Here is a 23826-nt window from a genome sequence, read left to right on the forward strand (position 1 = left end):
AATCTCCCTTGACCTGCTGGCCACACTCTTCTTCATGTACCCCAGAACCCCAGTGGCCTTCTTGGCCTTAAAGGCACACTGCTGGCTCACGGTCAGCCTGATGTCCACCAGCTCTCCATGGTACATTTCTCCAGAGCTGCTCCCCAGCAGGTCAGCCCTCAACCTGCACTGATCAGGGAGGTGGTGGAGTCACCGTCCCTGGAGGTGTTCAAAAAGGGATTGGACATGGCACTTGAAGCCATGGTTTAGTGGTCATGTGGTGTTGGGTGACAGGTTGGACTTGATGATCTCTGAGGTCTTTTCCAGCCTTATTGATTCTATGATTCTATATGATCCTCAGGCACAGGAACTCAGCACTTGCCATTGTTGAATTTTGTTAGGTTCCTCCCCTCCCTCTCTTGGTTTTTCTGATGCCTTTCCCATTAATTTGCTCATGAGCATGGGGAAGCCCAGAGTTAGGCAATTTCTGAAGAGTGAGGCCAGTGTTTTCCTAAGCAATTGCTACCCAGAAGCACGCCCACCAGACGTGGTGCTAAAATTAACGCCTCATTAACACCTGGCGTTCCCTGGAAATGAGGCTGCTGGGAGGTGGTTTTGGTTGTTTTGCTTTAATAAGCAGCAAGCTCTCCCCCCGCCCAAAGCTCTTGGCGGCTCTAGGTTGAGGCGGGCCCTAAGAGCAGCAGGCTCCCTTTCCCGGGCCCCGCTTCCCCGCCTGGGGAGGCGGGTGCCAGGAGCCGCCTCCTCGCTCCCCGCCCTCCCGCCGCTCACCCGGACCCCGTGACGGTCCGGTCCCGCCCCGCCCTAGCAGGCGGCAAAGGCGGGGATCGTGTAGCTAGGCTGGGCGCGGAGGAGCCATGGGGTCGGCGGCTGAGCTGCTGCCGCCGTTAAGGGAATGTGAACGGGAAACGGGGACGGTGTCCGCCCGGTACCAGCAGCGCCCAGAGGAGCAGGTGGGTGTCAGCGGGTTAAGGGGTCTGTGGAGGGCAGGGCCGCGGCTTTAGGACTGCCCCGGGATGGCGGGGGCTGTCCCAGGAACAAGGCGGGATGCCGGGAAACCCTTGAGTCCGTCCCGGCGTCCTGCCCTGTTGCCGTGGCAGCCCCGCTGTCAGGCGAGAGAAATCCCTGAACACTTTTGGATTTATCTTCCGTGGCGTTCTGGTTTGCGGCGAGGCTTATGCAACCCAGCCGAGCTGCGTGGGGCTTCCCCCGCCGCGCTCTGGAGTAGCCCCCGGTGTACCCCGCCCGGTCCTCGTTCCTCCCTTCCCGACACGTTCGGTCCCGGCCTTGGGTTGAGTTGTGACCAAAGGTACAGAGGTTCTGATCCCTGGTCAGTATCCACGTGTGAACATCTGGCTTGAAGTAACTGGGGTGCTGTTGCCATCGCAGGAATTCCCCTGCAGTTCAGCTCTGGGTCTTCCTTTGAAAGCCTTTGGCTTCTTCACTGAAGTGTTTTAAGCTTTGAATCTCTATTACTCATTAAATTGGACGTAATGTGATTGGAGAAAGAGAACAACTCATTTTTTTGGCTTGGCTTATCCTCAGGGTACACATTTTCGTGGCACGGTGGATGGCAGTGGGCTGAGGAAAGAAGCTGTGTATGTTTCCCTGTTGTTAATTGTGAAATGGCTTTCCGCACACTCTTTGTTTTGCAGACAGCCTTGTCCCGCTGCTTAGACAAAGGCAGTGTTCTTAATGCACCTTTATTGATGTTTCGTTTAAAGATAAAAGAACACAGCACATTGCATCTTCAGTACTTTAATGAACTGCTACGATTGTGTGACTCGGTAAGAGAAACACACTAGTGCTGATAATTGCACCGGGGCAAACAGAGCTGCTGGGGTACTTCCCAAAGTAATTTCCAGAGAGTTTTCTTTAATTTGTTAATGATTTCTGTTGAAAATTCTTACAGCATGGTTGTGACTGCAACTTAGCCCTTACTGAGCCCTTTCCAGCTAGAATAGCTTGCTACTTGAAAGCATCTGGTAGTACTTGGTGACATTTCAGCTAGAAGTGGGCCACTTCTGAAAGACACTGGTGCTTGAGAATTCTCTTGGTGACCATTTACGTCAGTCAGTGTATCTCTCTTGGCCCCTTCTGTAAAAAATGGGTCAGAGCAGGCCACATGCCTGAATGTAGAATAAGGCCAGATCTGCTATGAGAGGCACAGCAGTTCCCATCTCTGTGTCCATGAACCCTTCTGCAAGATGTCACAGGAGGAGACTCAAATTATTCACTGGTTCTGGCTGCCATCTTCCCTGAAAAAAAGACATGAAAAAGCTGCCTCAGATCATCTTGGATGTTACTGCTCTCAAACTGGTTGTAACTCATCACTTAAGAAGGGAGCTCCCTGCAGGTCACCACTGTTTCTCTCCGTGACAAGTGTGGTGGTGTGGTTTCAGAGGCTGAAGAGTAGCTTTCTGGTGTTGGCCAAACACATTTTAAAATTAAGTTGGGTGAAGGGCAATAAGGAATAGCAGTTGCCTTTATTTAATATACATAAAGTATGTACCTTGGTGAGGCTTTACCTGGAGTATTGTCTACAGTTCTGGACTCCCCATTTCAAGAGGGACAGGGAACTGCTGGATATAGTCCACTGGAGGCTACAATGATGCTGAAGGGGATGAAGCATCTACCTTGTGAGGAAGGGCTGAGAGACCTGGGGTTGTTTAGCCTGCAGAAGAGCCGATGGAGAGAGGATCTTCTGAATGATTATCAATATCTACAGGGTGGGGGTCAAGAGAATAGGACTGGGCTCTTTCCGGTGGTGCCCAGTGATAGGAAAAGGAGCAATGGGAACAAACTAGAACACACGAGGTTTCACTTGGGTCAAAATATGCTTTGGCAACGGTGTAAATTCTTCTCTTAGCTGGTGTAAAGCAAAACCAGCATGAGAGCAAATGCTTTGGCCTTTTTAGAGAAGTTTTGGGGTTTTTTTTAGGTGAGGACCTAGTAGTGGTAACCTGGGTGTGGTTTTCTTCATTTGATTTTTTTTCCCAATTTTCTCCAAAAATCCATTTGTGCAAGATCACACCTAGTAAAATAGTACTAGAAGAAACCTTCCTGACAAGCAGGAGCCAAATACTAATGTGCATGCCTTAAAGTGGTGAGTTCTTTTTTAAAAAGAGTGTACTCTATAGGAGATAAATCTCCTTATTTAAATGCCAACCCTCTGGCTTTGATTTTTCTTTTGAAGCTTATTATGTCAGTAAGGACATGCTTAATGAAATTACTGACAGGTACGTATTTCAAAGACTAGAAGGATGGAGTTGGGATTTGTTTTTTTAGCCTAGAGGAGGCTCTGGGGAGACCTTTAGAGCAGCTTTCCAGTATTTGGAGAGGGCTACAGGACAGCTGGAGAAAAAGTGACAGGACAAGGGCTAATGGCTTCAAACTGGAAGAAGCTCAATTTTCTTTAGAGACCAGGAAGAAACTCTTCTCCATGAGGGTGGTGAGGCACCGGAACATGTTGCCCAGAGAGGTTGTGGAGGCTCCAAGCCTGGAAGTGTTCAAAGCTGGGCTGGATGGGGCCTTGAGCCAGACTGGTCTGTTAGGAGGTGTCACTGCCCATGGCAGGGAGATTGGAACCTTATGATCTTTAAGGTCCCTTCTAACCCAAACCATTCTATGAATCTGTGATACATTACAAAATATCATACATAGCCTTTGGAGTTCATATTGCAGTTGGCTATAGAATTACCAGGTTCAGTGATTAGCTTTAAAAAGCTGAACTAGATGATGATGTGATTAATATCCTTTGTAGATTTGCATGCAAAGATGAGAATAATTACACTTACTGTAGTCTTCGCAGTGCTGCAAACCTGGTTAGCATCTTCCACCTCACCTGATGTTCACAAATGGTGTGTGGAGGCACTGGAAGTCTCCTGTAGCCATGGCAGCAGGTTGTTGCTTTGCCCTGCGAGTTCACCATTTTTTCCTAACTGTTGATAGTTGTTGGTCAGGTGCACAAGGTGACCTGTGTTTTCGACACTGCTAGAGGTAAGGACCTAAGGAAGTGATTGTGCCCCTGTACCCAGAACTGGTGGGGCTGCACCTCTAATACTGTTTTCAGTTTTGAGCCCCTCACTACAAGAAAGACATCAAGGTGATGGAATAGGTCCAGAGAAGGGCAGCAAAGCTGGTGAAGGGTCTGGAGAACAGGTCTGGTGAGGAGCAGCTGAAGGAACTGGGGCTGTTTAGTCTGGGAAAAAGGAAGCTGAGGAGAGGCATTCTGGCTCTCTACAACTCCCTGAAAAGAGGTTGGAGTGAGATGGGTGTTCATCTCTTTTCCCTAGTATCAGGTGATCGAACAAGAGGAACTGGCCTGAAATTGTGCCAGGGGAGGTTCAGATTAGGTATTAGGAAAGAATTCTTTAGTGAAGGAGTGGTCAGGCATTGGAACAGGTTGCTCAGGGAGGTGGTGGAGTCACCATCCCTGGAGGTATTGCAGAAGTGTATGGATAGGGGTCTTTGGGACATGGCTTACTGGCTGTGGTGGTGTAAGGTTGATGGTTGGACTCAATGATCATAGAGTTCTTTTCCAACTGAAACAATTCTGTGGTTCTGTGACCTCAAATCTCCTTCCCTAACCCATTTTCTAAAATAGGTTAGTCCTTGTCATATTACAACAGTCTAAATCTCATCAACAGTTACAAATTAAATTATGAAATAAGATCAGAATGGTAGATTGTGTATGAGTGTGAGGCAAAAGTCCTGCATTCCAGTAGGGCATGAGGTGGTGCTAGCAAAATACATGCCACCAATCAATCCATGGGGACTTTGAAGCCAAGCTGTATCACAGCAGAGTTCCTGAAAGCTGTGACATTGTGGTTTCCTTCTGTACTGAAAACTATCTGGGCAGTAATGTACTTTAGCCTCCTGTAATCTGAGTTGAAGGCAGCAGCAGAATTCCTGGTTGCTTCCCTGAGGCCAAGGTCTCCACCTCACACTGCTTTAGAATGCACAGAATCCAAAGTGCTTTCTGATAGCTAAGCTAACACTGATGTTTCTAGAAAATATCTACAGGCAGATTTAATATGTAATACCTCTACTTGCCAGTAGCTTGGGCAATCATCTTTTCATTAGCCTGAGTTTGTACCTCTTTGGGATGTTTGATTACTACTTTGAATAGTGTTTTGCATGTGGAGTGGTTTATCTGTCTGAGTATTTTATCTTCTAGTTAATGGGCTCAGATGTAGAGGATTGATTACAAAATGTGTTTGGCCTTTCCCATTGAAAATTATGTTGAAGAGATATGCGTATCTTAACCAAGTTCAAGCCCTGAACTTTTTGAATAAGTTCATAATTTCATAGAATGGTTTGGGTTGGAAGGGACCTTAAAGATCATCTCGTTCACCCTCTACTCGACCAGATTGCGCAAGGCTTTTTTCAGCCTTTGCCTTGAATACCTCCAGGGAGAGGGCACCCACCTCCTCCCTGGGCAACCTGTTCCAATGTCTCCCTACCCTTACTGTAAAGAATTTCTTCCTAGTCTCGAGGCTAAATCTCCCCTCCTCAAGCTTCAATCCATTCCCTCTCATCCTATCACAACAAGCCCTTGTGAAAATGTCACCAGTATTTCTCCAGCATGGAAAGAATTATCAGAAACAAAACTGGAGGATAATGTCAACAGCTTTGTGGTGTCCCTGCAGGATGGACATGTGTTGCCCAAAATGGTATCATTGCAGTCTAAGTCAGTAGAGGCCAAGAATGTTTTAAGGTCAAGTTGTACTTGTGGAAAATATGGTGCCTAAGGCTGGAAACCTATTTCTAATTTATTCCACACTGAGGTAATCTGAAAATTGTGGGTTTCTCCTGCTTGCAGTAGTTGGGATTTATTTCTGAAATAAAATAGCAGTAATTGACAGGCAGGGCTTGCTCCCTCATTTGTTCTGGCTCTCCAGCTTAACTCTGCTGCAGAGATTCATAGCTACAAAATAATATGTGATGATAACTTTTTAGAAAGCATTTAGTAGGTTTTCTGAGGCTCAGCAGTATTTGCGGAAAAACAAAAGAAAACCCCAGCCCTTCAGACATACCTGTAGCACCTACAGTAGACAGGATAGCATGCTCTGTTTGAGCAATGTGAAGAGCATGTTTTCTTAAAAAAAAAAATATTCTGGAGATAGAAATGAACAGAAATTTCTTCTTCTTAAAAGGCAAAATTAGTAGCTCTTGCTTTTCAGCGAGTTCAACAATACCATGTTGAACATAAGGTAGATTGCAATCCATCTGCTGGCTCAAGCCAACCAGTCTTAGTGGGGGAACCTTGATAATAAAATCCTATGGAAATTAAATGTTGCAAGTATGAGGAAAAGATGGGTAAGAAATTGCTTTTGATCTAGTCTTTGTAAAACTGCAGCATGACTAGGGTCAAGTCCAAGGAAGAGTAGTAGGAGCCTAAGGAAGAGTACAAACAGGAACCTAAAATGAGGGAGAGAGACAGCAGATCATAACATGGGCACAGGCAGGGTGCTGGGTTCTTGTCTGTGATACTTTGTCATCTGGTGCCATATCAGTGGGGAAATTTACTGCTGAAATGATGGGGCTCAAACATAGTTTGTCAGGGGAAGCCTCTTGAAGCTATCTCTGCTCTGCACACACAGACAGGTTCAGTATCTGGAAAAGCCCTTCCATCTCCTTTACACAGAAGTGCTCCTGGCATTTCAAAGTTTGTTCCATAAACTGCTGATACTTAAACCTGAGTTGCTGTAGCAGCTGACTAAAGGAAATCCAGCGGAGTTGCTTCTCTTATGTTGTTGCTTGTTTCTATAGAAACATCTTGTTTCTATTTTATAAGTGGTGTCTAAATTCTTGTTGTGAAATGAACATTAATCCAATCTTTGGTTTTGCCTTTTTTTTTATTTATTCCAGGGGAACAAGATCAACTTAGTTTTTCCTCTGTCTTGTTTTTCATCTGGAAATGAGGTGTGATTTATTGTTCCACCCCCCCCCCCCCCCCCCATTTCCTAATCTATTAATCTTTTCATATTTCAGATTATAAAAACTACCATAGAGAAATGAATCTGTTGTGTTAGTTTCTTTTTCTCCAGACAGCTGAAATTAATTTTGCTGTCTTGGTAGTCTGGCTGATTAGCAAGATCATCTTAGTGTTTACATTGACAAGGTCAAATACTAATCATTGTTTCATGCTAGCAAAGGATGCTGAGGGACACCATTCTCTTCCTGCTCTAGTAGAAGAAAAGATCAGAAGCATTTCTAATAATTATTTGGTCGTCTTAGGCAAATTTCACTTCCTTTTAATCAAAACATAAGAAATCTTTTGAGGTGTGAGAAAGCAGGGTGGAATCCTGGGCTCATGCCACGTGTTGCTAGCTAGTAGTAACAAAACTGCCTAGTTTGCATATGTGGAGGAGGAGGAAGCAGAAAGCCTGCACCGACCCACCCATGTGTTGCAGAGTTTCATGCTGGTGCCCTGCAGTGGGGCAAGGCTGTGGTTCAGGGAAGGAGACCACAACTTGGGCACTTGCCATTCACTGCAACCCCCCAAAGCCTGTCCACGGCAATGCGCTGGGCAGTCAGATGGCCAGTTACCAGCAGTTTGGTCCTCTGGGGCTTACATTGATGACTACCTAACCATGAAGTATCTGTAAGTGCCTGTTGTCTGGTACCTGTCCTTGTCTGCAGCCAGCAGAAGTTGGTCTTTTATTTTGGAGGGGAGAGAAATTGTGGTTTCTTCCATTCTGGTCTCTCTGTTCACTTTCTTTTCATATTTTTCTGTCAGAATGAGCTTGAAGTATTTTCAGTTTTAGTTTGCATCCTCTAAAAAGAGATGGCTTTGTGAGGTGCTCTCTTCTAAACGCGAAATGTTCCAGCACAAGTTTTGCAGTAAATAAGCATGTTCCCAAAGCCACATCTCAGTGGCTTTTTTGACATTTAAGTGTCAGACACACCACCTGTCCCCTGGAGTAAAAATAAACATGGCTGGAGCAAAATAGATAGTGAGTAGTTAAATACTGCAGAGGAAACTTCTTACTTAGAAACAAAAAAAGGAAGATGAGGGGGTGGGTATGTAAATGTGATATTGCTGTATTTCTTTATTACACTTTTGGTTTTTATTGTCTCGTTTAGATGTCATTAAACACATGGTTCCTACTTAACTCAGAGGGGATTTCTTTCCTATGTGGAAATAATGCTCTTAGACAGGGCCTCTCTTCTTCTTCATGTTATAACTGTAAATGTGACCAATTGTGATCTGAGGCATGTCACAAACTATTTGGAGCTGATGCTGCTTTTCTGTGTTGCTGAAGACCTTTGTGGATACCTTTTTCCTACTCCCTTCTCTCTTTGCTGCCTTTGCCCAGCAGCATTTTTTCAGCTGTAAATTCACAAGCTTTTAGATGGAGAGCAGTTATCTTCCCACTCCTTTGAGTTTTTCTCCTCAATTGCTGGAGTTCATGTTTGTGTAATGCCCTTTTGGGCAGTTGATTGAAGAAAAGAGGCAGTGATAGACTTGTACTCAGCCTGGTGCTGTTATCAAGTTGAGTGTGGTGTGGGAGTTTTCAAGTTCTCTGCGCAACAGAAGACTGTTGGGGTTTCTTCAAGTCGTTAGTCATGAAAAGTAGGAAGGAAGATGTTGTTTGGTTTTATTTTGAAGGATCTTATACCTTTGGAGTAATTGAATGCATTATTTTTTTTTGTTGTTAATCACAACATTTTAAATCTTTAGATGGAGCAGGTGTTCCTTGTGTTCATCCATTCCTTCCTCCCACAGACCAGAGGCTGTTTAACGTCATGCAGTTCTTTCACTTAGGTCCATTATTTAGGATTTATTTTTTTTTAACACACAAACAAACAAAAAAATCCCAAGCCAAATGAACCATCTCAAGGTCCTTAGGCTAAGCAGCAAAGCTCCAGACCAAGATGCTGCTTCAGGAGATAAAAAATGCCTGGAACGCAAGACCGGAACTACATGTTCACCTCATGGCTAGTGTAGTAGCAAGGTTACAGGACTCAGAATCATTGAAGTCACTTCAGAGCTGTTCAGTTTGTGGCCCGCCTAGACAGTTCATCCAGCCCACTGATGCCTTCCTGGAGTCTCTGGGATACCTCACCCATCACACCAGCCTTGTGGCAGAGGGGTGTGTGATCAAGCAGGGCTGGCTGTCTTCCACAAGGCTGGCATGGGGCACTGGCTGCTGCAGTTGGAGCAGCTTGGGTCACTCCTTTCAAACTGCTTTCTTCTTTCCTGGAATGAGCCCTTGGAGACCCCAAGTTGTTCTGGCAGAGAATGACACACAGTTCACCTGCACACAGATGTTGTAATGGTTTGTCTGGCACATGGCTAGCAAATCCAGCACATACAGCAAGTGAGAGGTGCCTTGAGTGTGGGCACTGTGCTTACTGCTTGCCAGGTAAAGTGACGCAGCAGTAGCCATGCCCCTAAGAGAAGCTAAAGGAACTTCCAGACAGAGCTTGTTGGCAACACCATGTAAAGACATCATTGATACTATCCTTCAGTGAGCTAGTGCTGCTGGTAGCAGAAAAAAAGACATGCTAAGTCTATGCTTCCATGCTGTCTTTGAGCCATAGGAAAAGAACTTCCCAAGCATGTTAGGTTTGTGTCCCCTTCAGATCCGTTCAAGTTCTGCATTATCTGGGGGCTTGGCAACGTTACTGGGCAAACAGTCAGGGGTAGGACCCCTGTGCTCCCAGAAATTTGAAGGGAAAAAAACCTCAAACTGGCTATATTATACTGAGGAGATGCAGACTGGGATAAGCTTTAAATGGTGGTGAAAAGTTCAGTGCTAACTTTATCCTTCTCTCCTAGAGAGAAGCATATGAATAACTTCAGAGATGGTTTCTTTGGTGGTGGAGGTATGTTCTAATGGGATCTCATGTTTGTCCACATGGTCAAAATACCCTTGATGGGAAGAGGGAAGCAAGAAAAGGTTCCTCCTGTCAGACTGGTGTGGAGTGGCCTCTGCTCATGACTTACAATGCGCTTTTCTGAATTTAGGCAGCAGTCAGTTTGAGTGAATGTGATGGAAGGTTGCCGTAAGCAAGGGTGGTTAGTGGTCAGAACACACTTAATTTGATGTTATGTCATAATGGATGTAACTGGCAAAGCCACAGACAGATGTTCGTTGGGTTCAGCAGGCTCAGCTGGTTTTACCTTCCCTGTTCTGTTAAAGCTAGTCCACAAAAATGTTCAGTTGCATAGGAAATTTTTTTTCCAAACCACTTGACAGATGTAGACACACCAGCAGTGCTGGAGGTGGACAGAACTTGTGCTTAGTATCTCCTCTGTGATCTCTTCTGAAAAAAAGATCCTTTGGTGGCATGCTCCATCTCAGAGGGTACATGATGGTGCTCCTAAAGGATCTAAGCCCCTAAGACATTTTATTGTAGGAGCTGAGTAAATTTGGTTACATAGTTTCCATTGTGAAGTCTTCCAGAGTTCGGCCTCAGGCTCTGATTTTATGCCAGTAAAAAGTAGGAGGTTGCAGACCTCCTGCTTTTGCTGCTGAAAATGTCATTTTGAATAGGGAGGGGAATTTTATGACACCTGAGAAGTCTAGAGAAAATGGTGTGCTTGATATGGCAACTGCAGTAGGCTTGTGAAGAGCATTGTGCATACATGCTGAACAATGGGATGCTTCAGACAGTTCCCCTTTTGTTCTATATAATACAATAATTCTGTGTATATAATTCTATATAACTTCAAATAATTAATAATTTTAATTTGAAATAATTTAAAGTAAAAAATAAAACCAAATATGGAGTGTGGAGTGCCACATCCAGCTTTGGAGTGCTCAGGCAAGAAAGACATGGACCTGTTGGAGGGGAAGGCCACAGAAATGATCAGAGTGAGGGAACACTTCCCCTGTGAGGACAGGCTGTGAAGATTTAGGGTTGTTCAGCCTGGAGAAGAGAAGACTCTAGGGAGACCTTAGGGCCTGTTGCAGTAGGACAGGGGTTAATGATTTTAAACTAGAAGAGGGGAGATTCTAGACATAAGGAATAATTTTTTCACGGTAAGGGTGGTGAAACACTGGCTGAGGTGGTAGATGCCCCATCCCTGGAACCATTCAAGGTTAGGTTGTTTGGGATTCTGAGCAACCTGTTGAAGATTTCCCTGCTCACTGCAGAGGGGTTGGACTAGGTGACCTTTAAAGGTCCCTTCCAACCCAAACTATTCTATGATTCTGTTAGATATTTTTAAAATGGAAACATCTGAAAGCATTTATGGAACATGAAAGGGAAAGGAAATTGAAATCAAAGACAACCATTTGTATGAAGGAATCTGCTAGTACAGTTTGCTTTGAGGGCATTGATGATCCCAGGATGTCTAAAATAAAATCACTTGGATTTAAAATTAAAGTAAGGAGTAATTCATTACAGCAATTTGATAAGAAACATTAGGCTGGGAAGCAAATGCAATCTGCATTTCTCTTCTAGCTTCACTTGCATAGGAAAGCCCCGTTCTTCTTTTTCATTCAGGAATAATGCTATGTGTGGATTTGGTGATTGTTTTTCAGTCATTTGGAGGAAGGAGCAGAGAGAAGGTGAGAAGACACTACTGCTGTTTCTATCTTGGACATGCATCCATCTATACCCATTTGGATTTCTGGCTCTGCTTGTACTCCCCTGGCCCCTCTGAGTTTCTTCATCACTCCTGTCTTTCAAAGAGCAATGAGAGGCAGACAGGTTGCTGCGGATGAAGGAGACCTCATTTACGTTCTTTCATGCACCGTGGCAAAAGAAGTTTGGGGGGGCCTTCTGCACAGCACTTGTTACCTATGAGGAGAGGAGCAGCTGTAAAGGCCTGGGAAGCACACTTTCTCTGGGGGCTGCTGCTACCCATTTCAGCGGTAACCACCCTGGGAACACAGCGCTGCCAGGACCCCCAGAAAAGCCACTAACCGCTCCTTTTGCAGCTTGCGGGACCTGCGGGTTTCTCGGCACTCGACTGAGACCGGCTCCTGCCGATTCCCTACGTGCTTGGGATCGCGTGGGTCCCCTGCGTCTGCCGCGCTGCTTTGAAAGCCGTGGGGACCGCGCAGCCGGTCCGTTTCAGCTGCCCTCTTGCTCAGACGTGTGCGCCCCTGCGCTTCTTCTAAAACTTTGTCCAGTAGGTGCCGCGGGCAGGGCTGGCCATGGTGATAACTCACCCCTGTAACTCCTTTGAAAAATCAGTCTCGACTCAGACTGAGAGGGAATATAAGCAGGTAGGTAAGTGTCATAAACAAGAGGTAGGTGTCCAGGCATCTGGCTGCAGACAGTGCTGGAGCCTGGCGCTTGAGATGCAGGGTAGTGGGGACAACTCCTGCATAACATGTGAGCAGATTGACTATTTGCTTAACCTAGTGGCCAGACTGAAGGACGAGGTTGCTAGACTTAGAGATGTAAGAGATTGTAGAAGGGTGATGAACCTGAGTAACCAGGCTCTGCAGGCCCCCCAGGCAGAGGCTGGTTATCCAAAAAGCAGAGGGGAATGGACACAAGTTCCTCTCAAAAGACGCAAAGTTAAACCTCCTTGCCTCCCATCACCTTCCCCACTGCCCTTGGAAAACAAGTACAGGGCATTGGAGGTCGAGGGTGAGGTGATTCTGATGGAGGACACACCATCTGGGGTTTTCCCTGAGGCAAAGCAGCCTAAGGTTAAATAGCCTAAGGCAAAGCAGCCTAAGGTGAAACAGCCTTCCCTGGCATCAGGACCTGCTCCCTTAAAAAAAAGAGGAGGGTAATTGTCATTGGTGATTCCCTCCTGAGGGGAACAGAAGGCCCCATATGTGGGCCAGACCCTACTCACAGGGAAGTTTGCCTCCCAGGAGCTAGGGTTAAGGATGTTACCAGAAGCAGCCCTCTGACTACTACCCCTTACTAGTTATGCAGTTAGGGAATGATGACGTTGCAACCAGAACTCCCAGGGCTATCAAGAATGACTTTAGGGCCCTGGGGCATCTCGTTGAGGGGTCAGGTGCACAAATAATTTTCTCATCTATACCCTCAGTTACAGGAGGGAATACCACAAACTACAGGACAGCAGCCATAGTCAACAAGTGGCTTAGAGGCTGGTGTAGTCAAAAGAATTTTGGGTTTTTCAATCTTGAAAAACTTTCTACTGCACCAGGTCAGCTGGCAACAGATGAAGCACATCTGCCCCAGGGGAGGGGAAAGATCAGAGTGTATGAAAATGGCCTGTCCCTCAAAGGGAAAAAGATTCTAGGAAGGGAATTGGCAGATCTCATAGATAGGGCTTTAAACTAGATTTGAAGGGGGAAGGGGCTGAAACCAGTCCCCCCAGGCAGGAGTCTGGGGATGATAAGCTTGAGCCAGAGGTGAAACCAGCAGCCCGGCTGAGGTGCATGTACACTAATGCACGGAGCTTGGGTAACAAACAGAAGCTGGAAGCCTTGCTGCAGCAGGAAAGTTATGATGTAGTTGCCATCACAGAGACGTGGTGGGACGACTCACATGACTAGAGCGCTGCAATTGATGGCTACAGGCTTTTCAGAAGAGACAGGCAAGGAAGAAGGGGTGGAGGGGTGGCCCTGTACATCAGGGAGGCACTAGATGCCATTGAGCTGGAGATCAGGGATCATCAGGTTGAGTGCCTATGGGTGAGAATTGGAGGGAAGGCCAACAGGGCTGACATCCTGGTTGGAGTCTGTTATAGACCACCCAACCAGGAAGAAGATGTTGATGAAGCATTCTATAGGCAGCTTAAGGCTGTCTCAAGATCTCCGGACCTTGTTCTCATGGGCGACTTCAACCTGCCTGACATCTGCTGGGATCTCAACACAGCTGAGAGGGGACAGTCCAGGAGGTTCTTGGAGTGCATGGAGGACAGCTTCTTATCCCAGGTGCTGAGTGAGCCTACCAGGGGTAAGGCTATGCTTGACCTCCTCTTCACCAACAGGGAAGGGCTGGTGGGTGATGTGGTGGTCGGAGGCCGTTTAGGGGCCAGCGACCACGAGATAATTGAATTTTCAGTATTCGGGCAAGCTAAGAGGGGCAGCAAGAAGACCTCCACTCTGGACTGCCGGAGGGCAGACTTCAGGCTACTCACGGAACTAACTCAGAAGGTTCCTTGGGAAACAGCCCTTAGAAACAAAGGGGTCCAGGAGAGCTGAGACTACGTCAAGGAGGAACTGTTGAAGGCGCAGGAACAGACTGTCCCAATGTGCCAGAAGATGAGCCGCTGGGGCAGACGGCCAGACTGGATGGGTGATGAGCTTCTAAAAGAACTAAGGGGAAAAAAAAGAGGGTGTATCATCTTTGGAAGAAAGGTGAGGCAACCCATGAAAAGTTTAAGGATGTTGCTAGGTCTTGTAGGAAGAAAATTAGGGAGGCAAAAGCACATTTGGAGCTTAGACTGGCCTCTGCTGTGAAAGACAACAAAAAGTCCTTCTATAAATACATTAATATGAGGAAGGGCAAGGACAACCTCCACTCCTTGGTGGACACGGAGGGGAACGTTGTAACAAAAGATGAGGAGAAGGCAGAGTTACTTAACACCTTCTTTGCCTCAATTTTTTCTAGCAGGACAGAATGTCTTCCAGACAGCTGGCCTGCAGAGTTGGCAGATGAGCTGGCCAAGCCGCTCTCCATCATTTTTCAGCAATCCTGGCTCACTGGAGACATCCCAGACGACTGGAAGCTGGCCAACGTGGTGCCCATCCACAAGAAAGGCCAGTTGGATGAACCAGGGAATTACAGGCCTGTCAGCCTGACCTCAGTGCCAGGCAAGATTATGGAACAGGTCATCTTGAGTGCAGTCACACAGCACTTACAGGATGGCCAAGGGATCAGGCCCAGCCAGCATGGATTTAGGAAGGGCAGGTCCTGCCTGACCAACCTGATCTCCTTCTATGATCAGGTGACCCGCCTGGTGGATGTGGGGCAGGCTGTGGATGTAGTCTACCTGGACTTCAGCAAGGCCTTTGACACCATCCCCCACAGCAAACTCCTGGCCAAGCTGTCAGACCATGGCTTGGATGGGAGCACACTGCATTGGGTTAGGAAGTGGCTGGAGGGCTGAGCCCAGAGAGTGGTGGTGAATGGTGCCACATCCAGCTGGCAGCCAGTCACTAGTGGTGTGCCCCAGGGATCAGTGCTGGGCCCCATGCTCTTTCACATCTTTATTGATGATCTGGATGACGGCATCGAGTCCATCATCAGTAAATTTGCTGATGACACCAAGCTGGGGGCAGGAGTTGATCTGCTGGAGGGTAGAGAGGCTCTGCAGAGGGACCTCGACAGGCTGGACAGATGGGCAGAGTCCAAGGGCATGAGATTCAACACATCCAAGTGCTGGGTTCTGCACATTGGCCACAACAACCCCATGCAGAGCTACAAGCTCTGGGTCAGAGTGGCTGGAGAGAGGCCAGGTGGAGAGGGACCTGAGGGTACTGGTCGATGGTAAGCTGAACATGAGTCTGCAGTGTGCCCTGGCAGCCAGGAGGGCCAATGGCATCCTGGCCTGCATCAGGAGCAGTGTGGCCAGCAGGAGCAGGGAGGTCATTCTGCCCCTGTACACTGCACTGGTTAGGCTGCACCTCGAGTACTGTGTCCAGTTCTGGGCCCCTCAGTTTAGGAAGGAGGTTGACTTGCTGGAGCGTGTCCAGAAAAGGGCAACAAGGTTGGTGAGGGGCTTGGAGCACAAGCCCTATGAGGAGAGACTGAGGGAGCTGGGGTTGCTGAGCCTGGAGAGGAGGAGACTCAGGGGTGACCTTATTACTCTCTACAACTACCTGAAGGGGGGTTGTAGTCAGGTGGGGGTTGGTCTCTTCTCCCAGGCGACCAGTACCAGAACAAGAGGACACAGTCTCAAGCTGCACCAGGGGAGGTTTAGGCTGGAGGTTAGGAGGAAGTTTTACACAGAGAGAGTGATTGCCCACTGGAATGGGCTGCCTGAGGAGGTGGTGGGGTCACCGTCGCTGGGGGTGTTCAGGCGAGGCTTGACAGGATGCTTGGTTGCATGGTTTAGTTGATTAGGTGGTGTTGGATGATAGGTTGGACACCATGATCTTGAAGGTCTCTTCCAATCTGGTTTATTCTATTCTAAAGAGATTCCCCTGACAGCTTTTTGGCACATGCACATGTGCACACACACATACACACACAAAATCCTAGAAGTTAGGAAGGCAAGGGTGCGTTTAAAACTGGACAGTTTGAATCAGAAACCACTTTTGGTTTTAAATGAGACAGCTGAGTTTTGTGGAGTGGGCTGCCCAGGATGGACACATTTATTTATTTTTTTTTCTGTTATAGTTGTGTCTGTGTAGCTTCAGGCTGATTCAGCAAGATGTAGTATGAAAATAGTCCTGAGATTTGGTAGGAAAAGAGTCCTGTGGAAATCAAGTCAGATGGAAGCTGTATGCTTGCTGCAGACAGCCTGTTTCTAAAATAGTTTAGAAAAGTACTTTTGGGGAAGAGGAGAAGCATTTGGTTCTAAGGATGTGGTTTGAGAGCTGCTCATGTGCAGCACATACGTGGGACTGTATGCTGGTTTACTATTGCCTTGGGAACTGGTGAGAGCACTTCTAGCTTCACTGTTTAAAGCTTATAGAGTCACAGAATCCTTTCACTTGGCAAAGACCATTAAGATCATCAAGTCCAATTATCTAACTCTACCAAGTCTGGTGCTAAACCATGGCCCTCAGCACCACATCTCTGCTTCTTGAAACACCTCCAGGGATGAAGATTCAACCACCTCCATGGGGAGCCTGTTCCAGACTTTGAGAGCCCTTTCAGTGCAGAAGTTGCTCCTTATGTTGAAACTAAACCTCCCCGGGGGCAACTTGAGGCCATTTCCTCTTCTCCTATCACTTGTTGCTATGGAGAAGAGACCAACCCCCACCTGACTCCAGCCTCCTTTCTGGGAGTTGTAGAGAGTGAGGTTTCTAGTCAGCCTTCTCTCCTCCAGGCTGAACAGCGCTCAGCTGCTCCTCACAAGATCTCTCTTCTCCAGACTCTTCACCAACTTTGCTGTCAGCAGTTTGGAGGATTGCAGCATTCTTAGTGCTGGCTCTAATGATTCTGGTTTAGCTACACCTCTGAAAAAACTTACATGTTCAGCATGTGAAATATTGTGCAATAGTAAAGAAAAATGCCATCTGTGTTTTATAGCTGATTGTCTGTTTTCAGCTTCACTTGTTTGTTTTCTGAGTTGCCTCAAGCAAGACATACTCAGCCTGAATTAACTGAAACAGAGTTTGAAATCTTGACAATTTCCATGATCATTCTGGAACGTTTTGTAAGCACTTGAAAACATTGGGGAAAAATAACTCAATGCTGGGTTTGTAGCTAAACATACACTTATCAGTTGCCATGCCTAGAAGCTCCTTGCATAATCACTTTAGGAATTCATGAATCTACCCCTGTTTGAGAAGGAGAGAGTGAGTTAGTGGTGTTTAAAGAAAAGAATAAAATAAAAACAAAATGGACAGCCTAAGACAGACTTACTCTGTACCCTGCTTAAGAGACTGTGCAGCTTCTTGCTGGTAGCTGATCAAAGCAGAATGGGGCTGCTAGGGAGGTCCTGTGTCTAACAGCTGCCTCATAACAGGAGAGATGCTGTCTGTGTAGGCACACACAGTTCGTTGTGCTTCATGGCCTCGTGAGGTGGAGATCATGCACAAGTGCTGCTGGGAGCTTCCTTCCCAGTGCTGCACTCCTCTTGCACTGTGCAAAGGCTTCTAAGACTGCTGAATACCATCCAGAGGCAGAGAGATTCCTTTAGTTTGCCCCACTGGCTTCAAGCCTAAGCTACTTTGCTAGAAATCGTTGTGATTTCTCTTGCACATGTTACCTGTTTTCCTCAGAAGTGATCTCTGCACTGCTTGATGCAAACTGTCCTCTGATCCCCTCTACCATCATCCCATAGGCACATGCTCCCTGTGGTCTCTGCATGCAGGGAGCAAATAACTACATTCTCTCTCTTTCTCCTAATTGCTATCATCAGTGTATCAATTATACTTAGGCTAATTGCTTGCCTCCCAGTGCTCCATGGAAGAGAGTTCCTACAATAGCAGTATGTTCCCAGGGGCAAGGAGCCCTCTGCCCTGCTGAGCCTGCAGGGACTTGCAACAGGCCCAGTCATTCAGAGAACTGTAGAATTGGTAGGGTTGGAAAAAGACCTGAAGATCACCGAGTCAAACTGTTAACCCATCACTGCCCAATCCACCACTACACTATGTCCTTATGTGCCATGACTATCCAACCCCTCAACTGCTCCTTATCAGACCTGATGTTTAGGCCCTTCCCCAGCTTTGTTGCCCTTCACTGGACCCACTCCAGCAACTTAATGTCTTTCTTGTAGTGAGGGCCCCAAAACTGAACCCAGGACTCAAGGTATGGCCTCACCAGTGCCAAATACAGAGAGTCAATCACTTCCCTAAATCCTGCTGTTCACACTATTGCTGATCCAGGCCATGATGCTGTTGGCCACTTGGGCACATGCTGGCTCATTAACAGCCACCTGTTGATCAGTACTTCCAGGTGCTTTTCCACCAGGCAGCTTTCCAGCCACTGCTCTGTGCCTGTAGCATTGCCTGGGGTGGTTGTGACCCAAGTACAGGACCTTTGTGAACCTTGTAAAACTGGCCTGCTAATCTTGATACATGGGAATTAATGAGGATTCAACATTTATTTGAATGAAATAAAGCACAGTTAAAGCCAAAAATTGGAGATTCCATTTCCAGTGAAGGGGAGAAAAACACCTGGGCCTGAGAATAGGGTTGAAGAGAGAAGGCAGTGGCAGTCAGTGCATAACCTCTGACACTGCCATTCTCCATGGTCAGGCTCTTCTGCAGACCTGCAGAAAATTGGACACAATATTCATTACTATTTTGGCTTCCTGCACCCCTCCCTTTCTGGGATTTGGTATTGAAGCTTCAACCAATGTCTTTATGAATGAAGAAATAAAGTCCCCAAGCCCAAACAGCTGAGGGACTGCAGGGGTTTTGTCAGTTTGGTTTTTTGTCAGTAGGAGCTGTGGTGCTTTACCCGAGCATCATTCAGTCAGAAGGTTCTGCATAGTGGCCTAAAATTAAAAAACAAAAAACTTATTTTTTTTTTAATGAGTTTCCTTTGGTCTTTGTTGTATGTTTTTCTGTGGGAAGAGGCAGTCACATTATTCCTTGGAGTCTCATGGCGAGCCTGGCATTGCTCTGTGAGGGAATTTCTGTTCCTCCACTGTGGCTGTGCCATGTAACCAGGGACACAGAACAGCTTTCATCCTTGAAGCAGAACTGAAGATCCATGTTTGCTTTGAATCCAGGAGGAGACTAATTACACATGAAGATTGCAGGCAATTCATTGGAGCTATTAGCAGCTGACTGAAATACTGATGAGTACCTTGTTGTATGTCTTTTCATTGCTGCTTAATGGAAGGATTAGAAATCTCATTTTAAAAGCAAGTTTGCCCTGCCACACCCCGACACAAGTCAGTAAGGTTCTGTGCAAAGGATTTCTGGACAGTGTGAGAGATGGGATTTCAGGCTCTAATCTAGCTATGTTTTATGTGTTGAAACAGTTGCATGTTCTCTGCAGAGTCTTCATGTAATGGGGTGTTGCTGACTTCCCATACATTTGCCTCATGTTTCATTGTGGGAAAAGGGCAGGGCTTGTTTCCCCTCCCCTTTGCCTCTTTGTACCACCACCTTGCTTCTGTGCCATTTCCCGTCAGCTTGTCACTTGTTAGCAGGGAGAAGAGACCAACCCCTGCCTGGCTCCAGCCTCCGTTCAAGGAGTTGGAAAGAGTAAGAAGGTTGCTCTCAGCCTCCTTTTTCTCCAGACTAAGCAACCCCAGTTCTCTCTGGTGTTCCTTACCAGACCTGTTCTCCAGACCCTTGACCAGCTTTGTTGCCCTTCTCTGGACCCGCTCCAGCACCTCGATGTCTTTCCTGTAGTGAGGGCCCCAAATCTCAACCCAGGACTCAAGGTGTGGCCTCACCAGTGCCAAGTACAGTGGGTCAATCCTTTCCCTGGTCCTGCTGGTCACACTATTCCCAATCCAGGCCAGAATGCTGTTGGCTTTGTTGGCCACCTGAGCACATGCTGGCACATCTTCAGCCAGTTGTTGATCGACCCCATCAGGTCTTTCTCTGCTGGCCAGCTTCCCAGCTACTCTTCCCTAAACTTCCTGTAGTGTTGCATGGGATTGTTGTGACTTCTTCAGAATCACAGTAATAAGAACTTCCTTATTTTTCTTCTGTCCACAGGTCCAGCAAGAACAAAGAAACCATACTGCAGAACCTGTAGTAGATGACTATAAGAAGATGGGGACTCTCTTTGGTGAACTAAACAAAAGCCTAATCAGAATAGGCTTCACAAGGATGTACTTTGGAGAACGGATAGTAGAACCTGTAATAATTATTTTCTTCTGGGTAATGCTCTGGTTCCTTGGCCTACAAGCCCTTGGACTGGTTGCTGTTCTGTGCCTTGTCATTATTTATGTACAACAGTAAAATTTTGCAGACTGTTTGGATTAGGTATTTCAATACTATCACTATGTCAGTGGATTTATGTGTTTCAGTAAAGAGGTGGCACGTCAAAAGCTGCAATGCTTCAAATTGCATTTTGCTGAACTTCCAATGTTTGGGATGAGGAGGACTAAAATTATGCATTTTAAGCAAAGTCAGCAGTGTAGTACTACATCTCTGAAGGCCAAAAAAAGGTGGTGTTTGTAATGTAGTGGTGGCCAGTGTGCTGTTTCCTGCACTCCTGGTGCCTGAGTCCAAGGACTGGCTTTTTGTTTTCCCTGCCTCCCTCAATGTTCTTGCTTTGTATAGTGAAAATTTCCTCTCTGGTTTTAAGAGACTACATGATGCAAGTGTCCTGTTTCACTGTGGGGGTGAGGGTTTATGTGATGTTTGTTCCCTGAATCTGCACAATTTGGCAGTTTTTTGCTGAAAAGCTGCCAGGGGGAAAGGAGGGGAGGTTTGCTAACAAACCTACAATGACAAACATTCCTAAGGTGAATTCAACTTCCCAGCACAAAAGCATCTTTGGTTAGTGTAGTTTCTAGTAAGCCTTCCCCCCAGGAAACAATCTATGCCAGCAAAATGTTTTTATACTAATATTAGTGACTTCACACAAAGCTTCAGCTGTTATTCAGGGGGAATGACAGTCCTCTATTGGTCAAATAGTCCATAGTCAATAGATCTGCCTTGGTTTTGGAAATGGACTCAGCTCCTGCTGTTTTTGTTTTCATACTTAGTCTTTTCCTCAGCCCTCCTTCTGAAGATAAATATTTGGATAATTCATGGACTTTGCAGGCAGTTAGAGCTGCAGTGCTGGAGTGTTGCCGTTCCAGACGTCTCTGCTTCCTCTGGGTCCTGTGTTGCGTGTCTGAGCAAAGCACATGGGTATCAGACCAGATCTCTCAACGCTTCTCTGATCTGCTGCAATCTGGACCCAACGGAGCTAGGAGCTTTGCATGCGTAAGCAATTCCCCATGCAGGGCAAGAAACTAGTTGAAATCAGGTGGCTGGTTGACTTACTTAGTACTCTTAACTGATTCATTTCTACACTTGGCAACAAAAATGTGTGTCTGTAGTTGCGTGTCATGAGCAACACAAATCAGAGAATAGGTTATGTGCATCCAGGAGTAGGTACAAAGTTCACTCTGGCTCCCCAGGACATGCACCAGGAGTGTGTTGAATATTTCCAAGTTAAATGTGCTCATTTAAGGAAAAACAGTAAAATGAGACAGGACCTTTACTAAATAGGCTTCCAGTTTAATATTTACTCTATATTACTCTGGTAAGAAATGTGATTGCAAAATTGACTTCCTCTATGGTAGAGTGAAATTAAATATTTACTTAAATGTAATAGAAGATGTGAAGTTTAAAGAAAACCTTTTGCAGTGACTCTTTTGATAAACATATTCATGCTAGAAGAGATCAAAAGTAAATGAGTTGAAAATGATGTCTTATCCAGAGACATTTGAAGCTAAGGAAACAACTGGATTCTTAGTTGCCCTGGATTCTCAGAAGCCCTGAAACTGGATTCTCAGGCTGAGCCCTTAAAGACTTTCCTATTAATGAAATAATTGTTGCTTAGGGCAGCAAACATGCAAGCCCAAGGCCTTTCAAGTCTTTATGTGCCTACATGCCAGCTGTAGACAGGTCTCTGTGCTTTTATAATGAATGCAGAGTTACCTTCTGAGGAGCCAAGTCTCCTCTCCTGACCTTCAGATTGACCTTGACTGTGGATCTGAGAGGCTATGGTGAACCAGCAGGACTGCAGGGGCGCAGGACTGAGGCCCAGCTGCATATTTAGATGGCAGCCTGTGTTGGTTGCCACCAGTTAAATAGTTGTGCTGCTGGCAGGGAAGCGTTTGACAACAGAAGGTGTTCGTAGATGCAAGGCTTTGTTACTCACAGCTGGAAGTCCCAAAACAAACAGCAAGTACAGGCTGAACTCAGAGGCAGGAGCCCTGTACTCACAAGTGCCTATGGGTAAACTTTGGTTTTGTTTCAAGTCCTTTAGAAAGCAGAACACCTGTTTATACTTTTGTATATGTGTATAGATATAATGGTGGATCTCTGTGTACTCTTCTCCTGTATAAGGGCTGTGCTAAAAAAAACACCGTGTCATTAAACAAACAAAAACCCCAAATCTTTCTTCCCACAAGCAAGTTGCTGTTCAGAGGGTCTTGTCCTGGAGGACTAAGTGTCCCTGTGGTGTCCTTGTTGCAGTAGCACTCTTGTGTAAGGACACTGTGCTGTGAGGTGGCATGTAGGTATTTCCCTGAAGTTGTGATTTTGCTCTGTACATGAGAAATGGGGAACAATGAGGACATGTTCTATTTGCATGCAACCTTGTTATATGTGCACAGCTGTGACTGTGTCACTCATGGAAGTCATTTCAGTTGTTCTTTCACTGTTCATGTTTGTATACCATGTGCTCTGGGGAGGGGTAGCTTGTGGATGGTGTATGTTTTATATGGTTTCCCTTGAAGGTATAACTTTCTTGGTCTTGTTCTTCATAGAAGTATTTAATTTTTAAACACTTGAAAAAAATTAGCCCTCCTATTGGAGTTAGGCTTGACTGAAAATGAGAAAAAAGAACCACCAGGTATTGCATGGAAGATACCCTTGCCTGTTTGATTTTAGACATTCCATTGTATAAAAGAATTTGCACCAAGTCACCTGTCCTAATTTTGTGCTCTTGCTGTGCCATCTCCCTGTCAGTTGCAGGAAAGGACAGAGGAGTTAAGGAGAAAAAAAAAAGGAGACTGGGATAAAATCAGCCATAAAGAGCAGAAAATGGAATGCAGTGAAATGATGCATAAGTGTCAGAAGAAATCTGATCCTACCCATGTCCAAACATGAGAGAGCAGTGGGCAAATAGTCCTTGCATTGTGGTGGTTTTCCATTCAGGTGTAGTTCCAAGGGTTCAAAGGATGTCTCTAGCTAAAAAGCAGGTTAAATAAAAAGGACAATTTCACTGTTGTCTGTATAGTGAAAATGGATGTTGTATGTACGATTATTATTCTGAAAGCACTTTTATGTGTGTAGGACTAGATGAAGGAATTCTGTCCCTTAAATCTAACAACACAATGTAGTTCCTGTTAGTCAGTGTAATGTATTGAAAGCCTTTTACCTAACCTCTGTTTTTTAAAGGATGGACACTTCAGTGCTGTCTCACACCCACCAAATACAGAAATCTTTGAACTGTTGTGCACAGAGAAGAAACTCTACATATAAGAGAATCTTGGAAAGCCTTGTTTACACTGAAACATCATCACATCAGAGCTGTTCATACCAAAAGGAGAAACCACATTTCTTAAAACCTCTGTATGAAATGAATCTTCTGGAAAGCACTTTGTTATTCTTTCTAATAAAAAGCATT

At 45.9% G+C, this 23826-nt stretch overlaps 1 protein-coding gene across 2 annotated transcripts; it reads left to right on the forward strand.

Moving 5' to 3' along the window:
• Positions 1-794: 794 nt before the first annotated feature.
• On the forward strand, positions 795-23826 carry FAM241A (family with sequence similarity 241 member A). Of its 2 annotated transcripts, XM_054164602.1 has the most exons (3): positions 795-950; positions 20190-20333; positions 23598-23826. In XM_054164602.1, exons 1-3 carry the CDS (start codon positions 855-857, stop codon positions 23679-23681), a joined length of 324 nt encoding a protein of 107 aa, XP_054020577.1. In that variant the 5' UTR covers positions 795-854; the 3' UTR covers positions 23682-23826. The 2 variants fall into 2 exon arrangements, with proteins under 2 accessions (XP_054020577.1, XP_054020570.1); XM_054164595.1 differs by lacking the exon at positions 23598-23826 and having other exon boundaries at positions 20190-21532.

The sequence above is a fragment of the Dryobates pubescens genome, chromosome 1, assembly GCF_014839835.1.
Source record: "Dryobates pubescens isolate bDryPub1 chromosome 1, bDryPub1.pri, whole genome shotgun sequence".
Lineage (NCBI taxonomy): Eukaryota > Metazoa > Chordata > Aves > Piciformes > Picidae > Dryobates > Dryobates pubescens.

Bases quoted from the DNA above. Each gene is read 5' to 3' on its own strand.
- FAM241A (XM_054164595.1), top strand. From the start codon at position 855: ATGGGGTCGGCGGCTGAGCTGCTGCCGCCGTTAAGGGAATGTGAACGG. The intron at 951-20,189 runs GTGGGTGTCAGC...TTCTGTCCACAG, and splicing joins AGCAGCGCCCAGAGGAGCAG to GTCCAGCAAGAACAAAGAAA.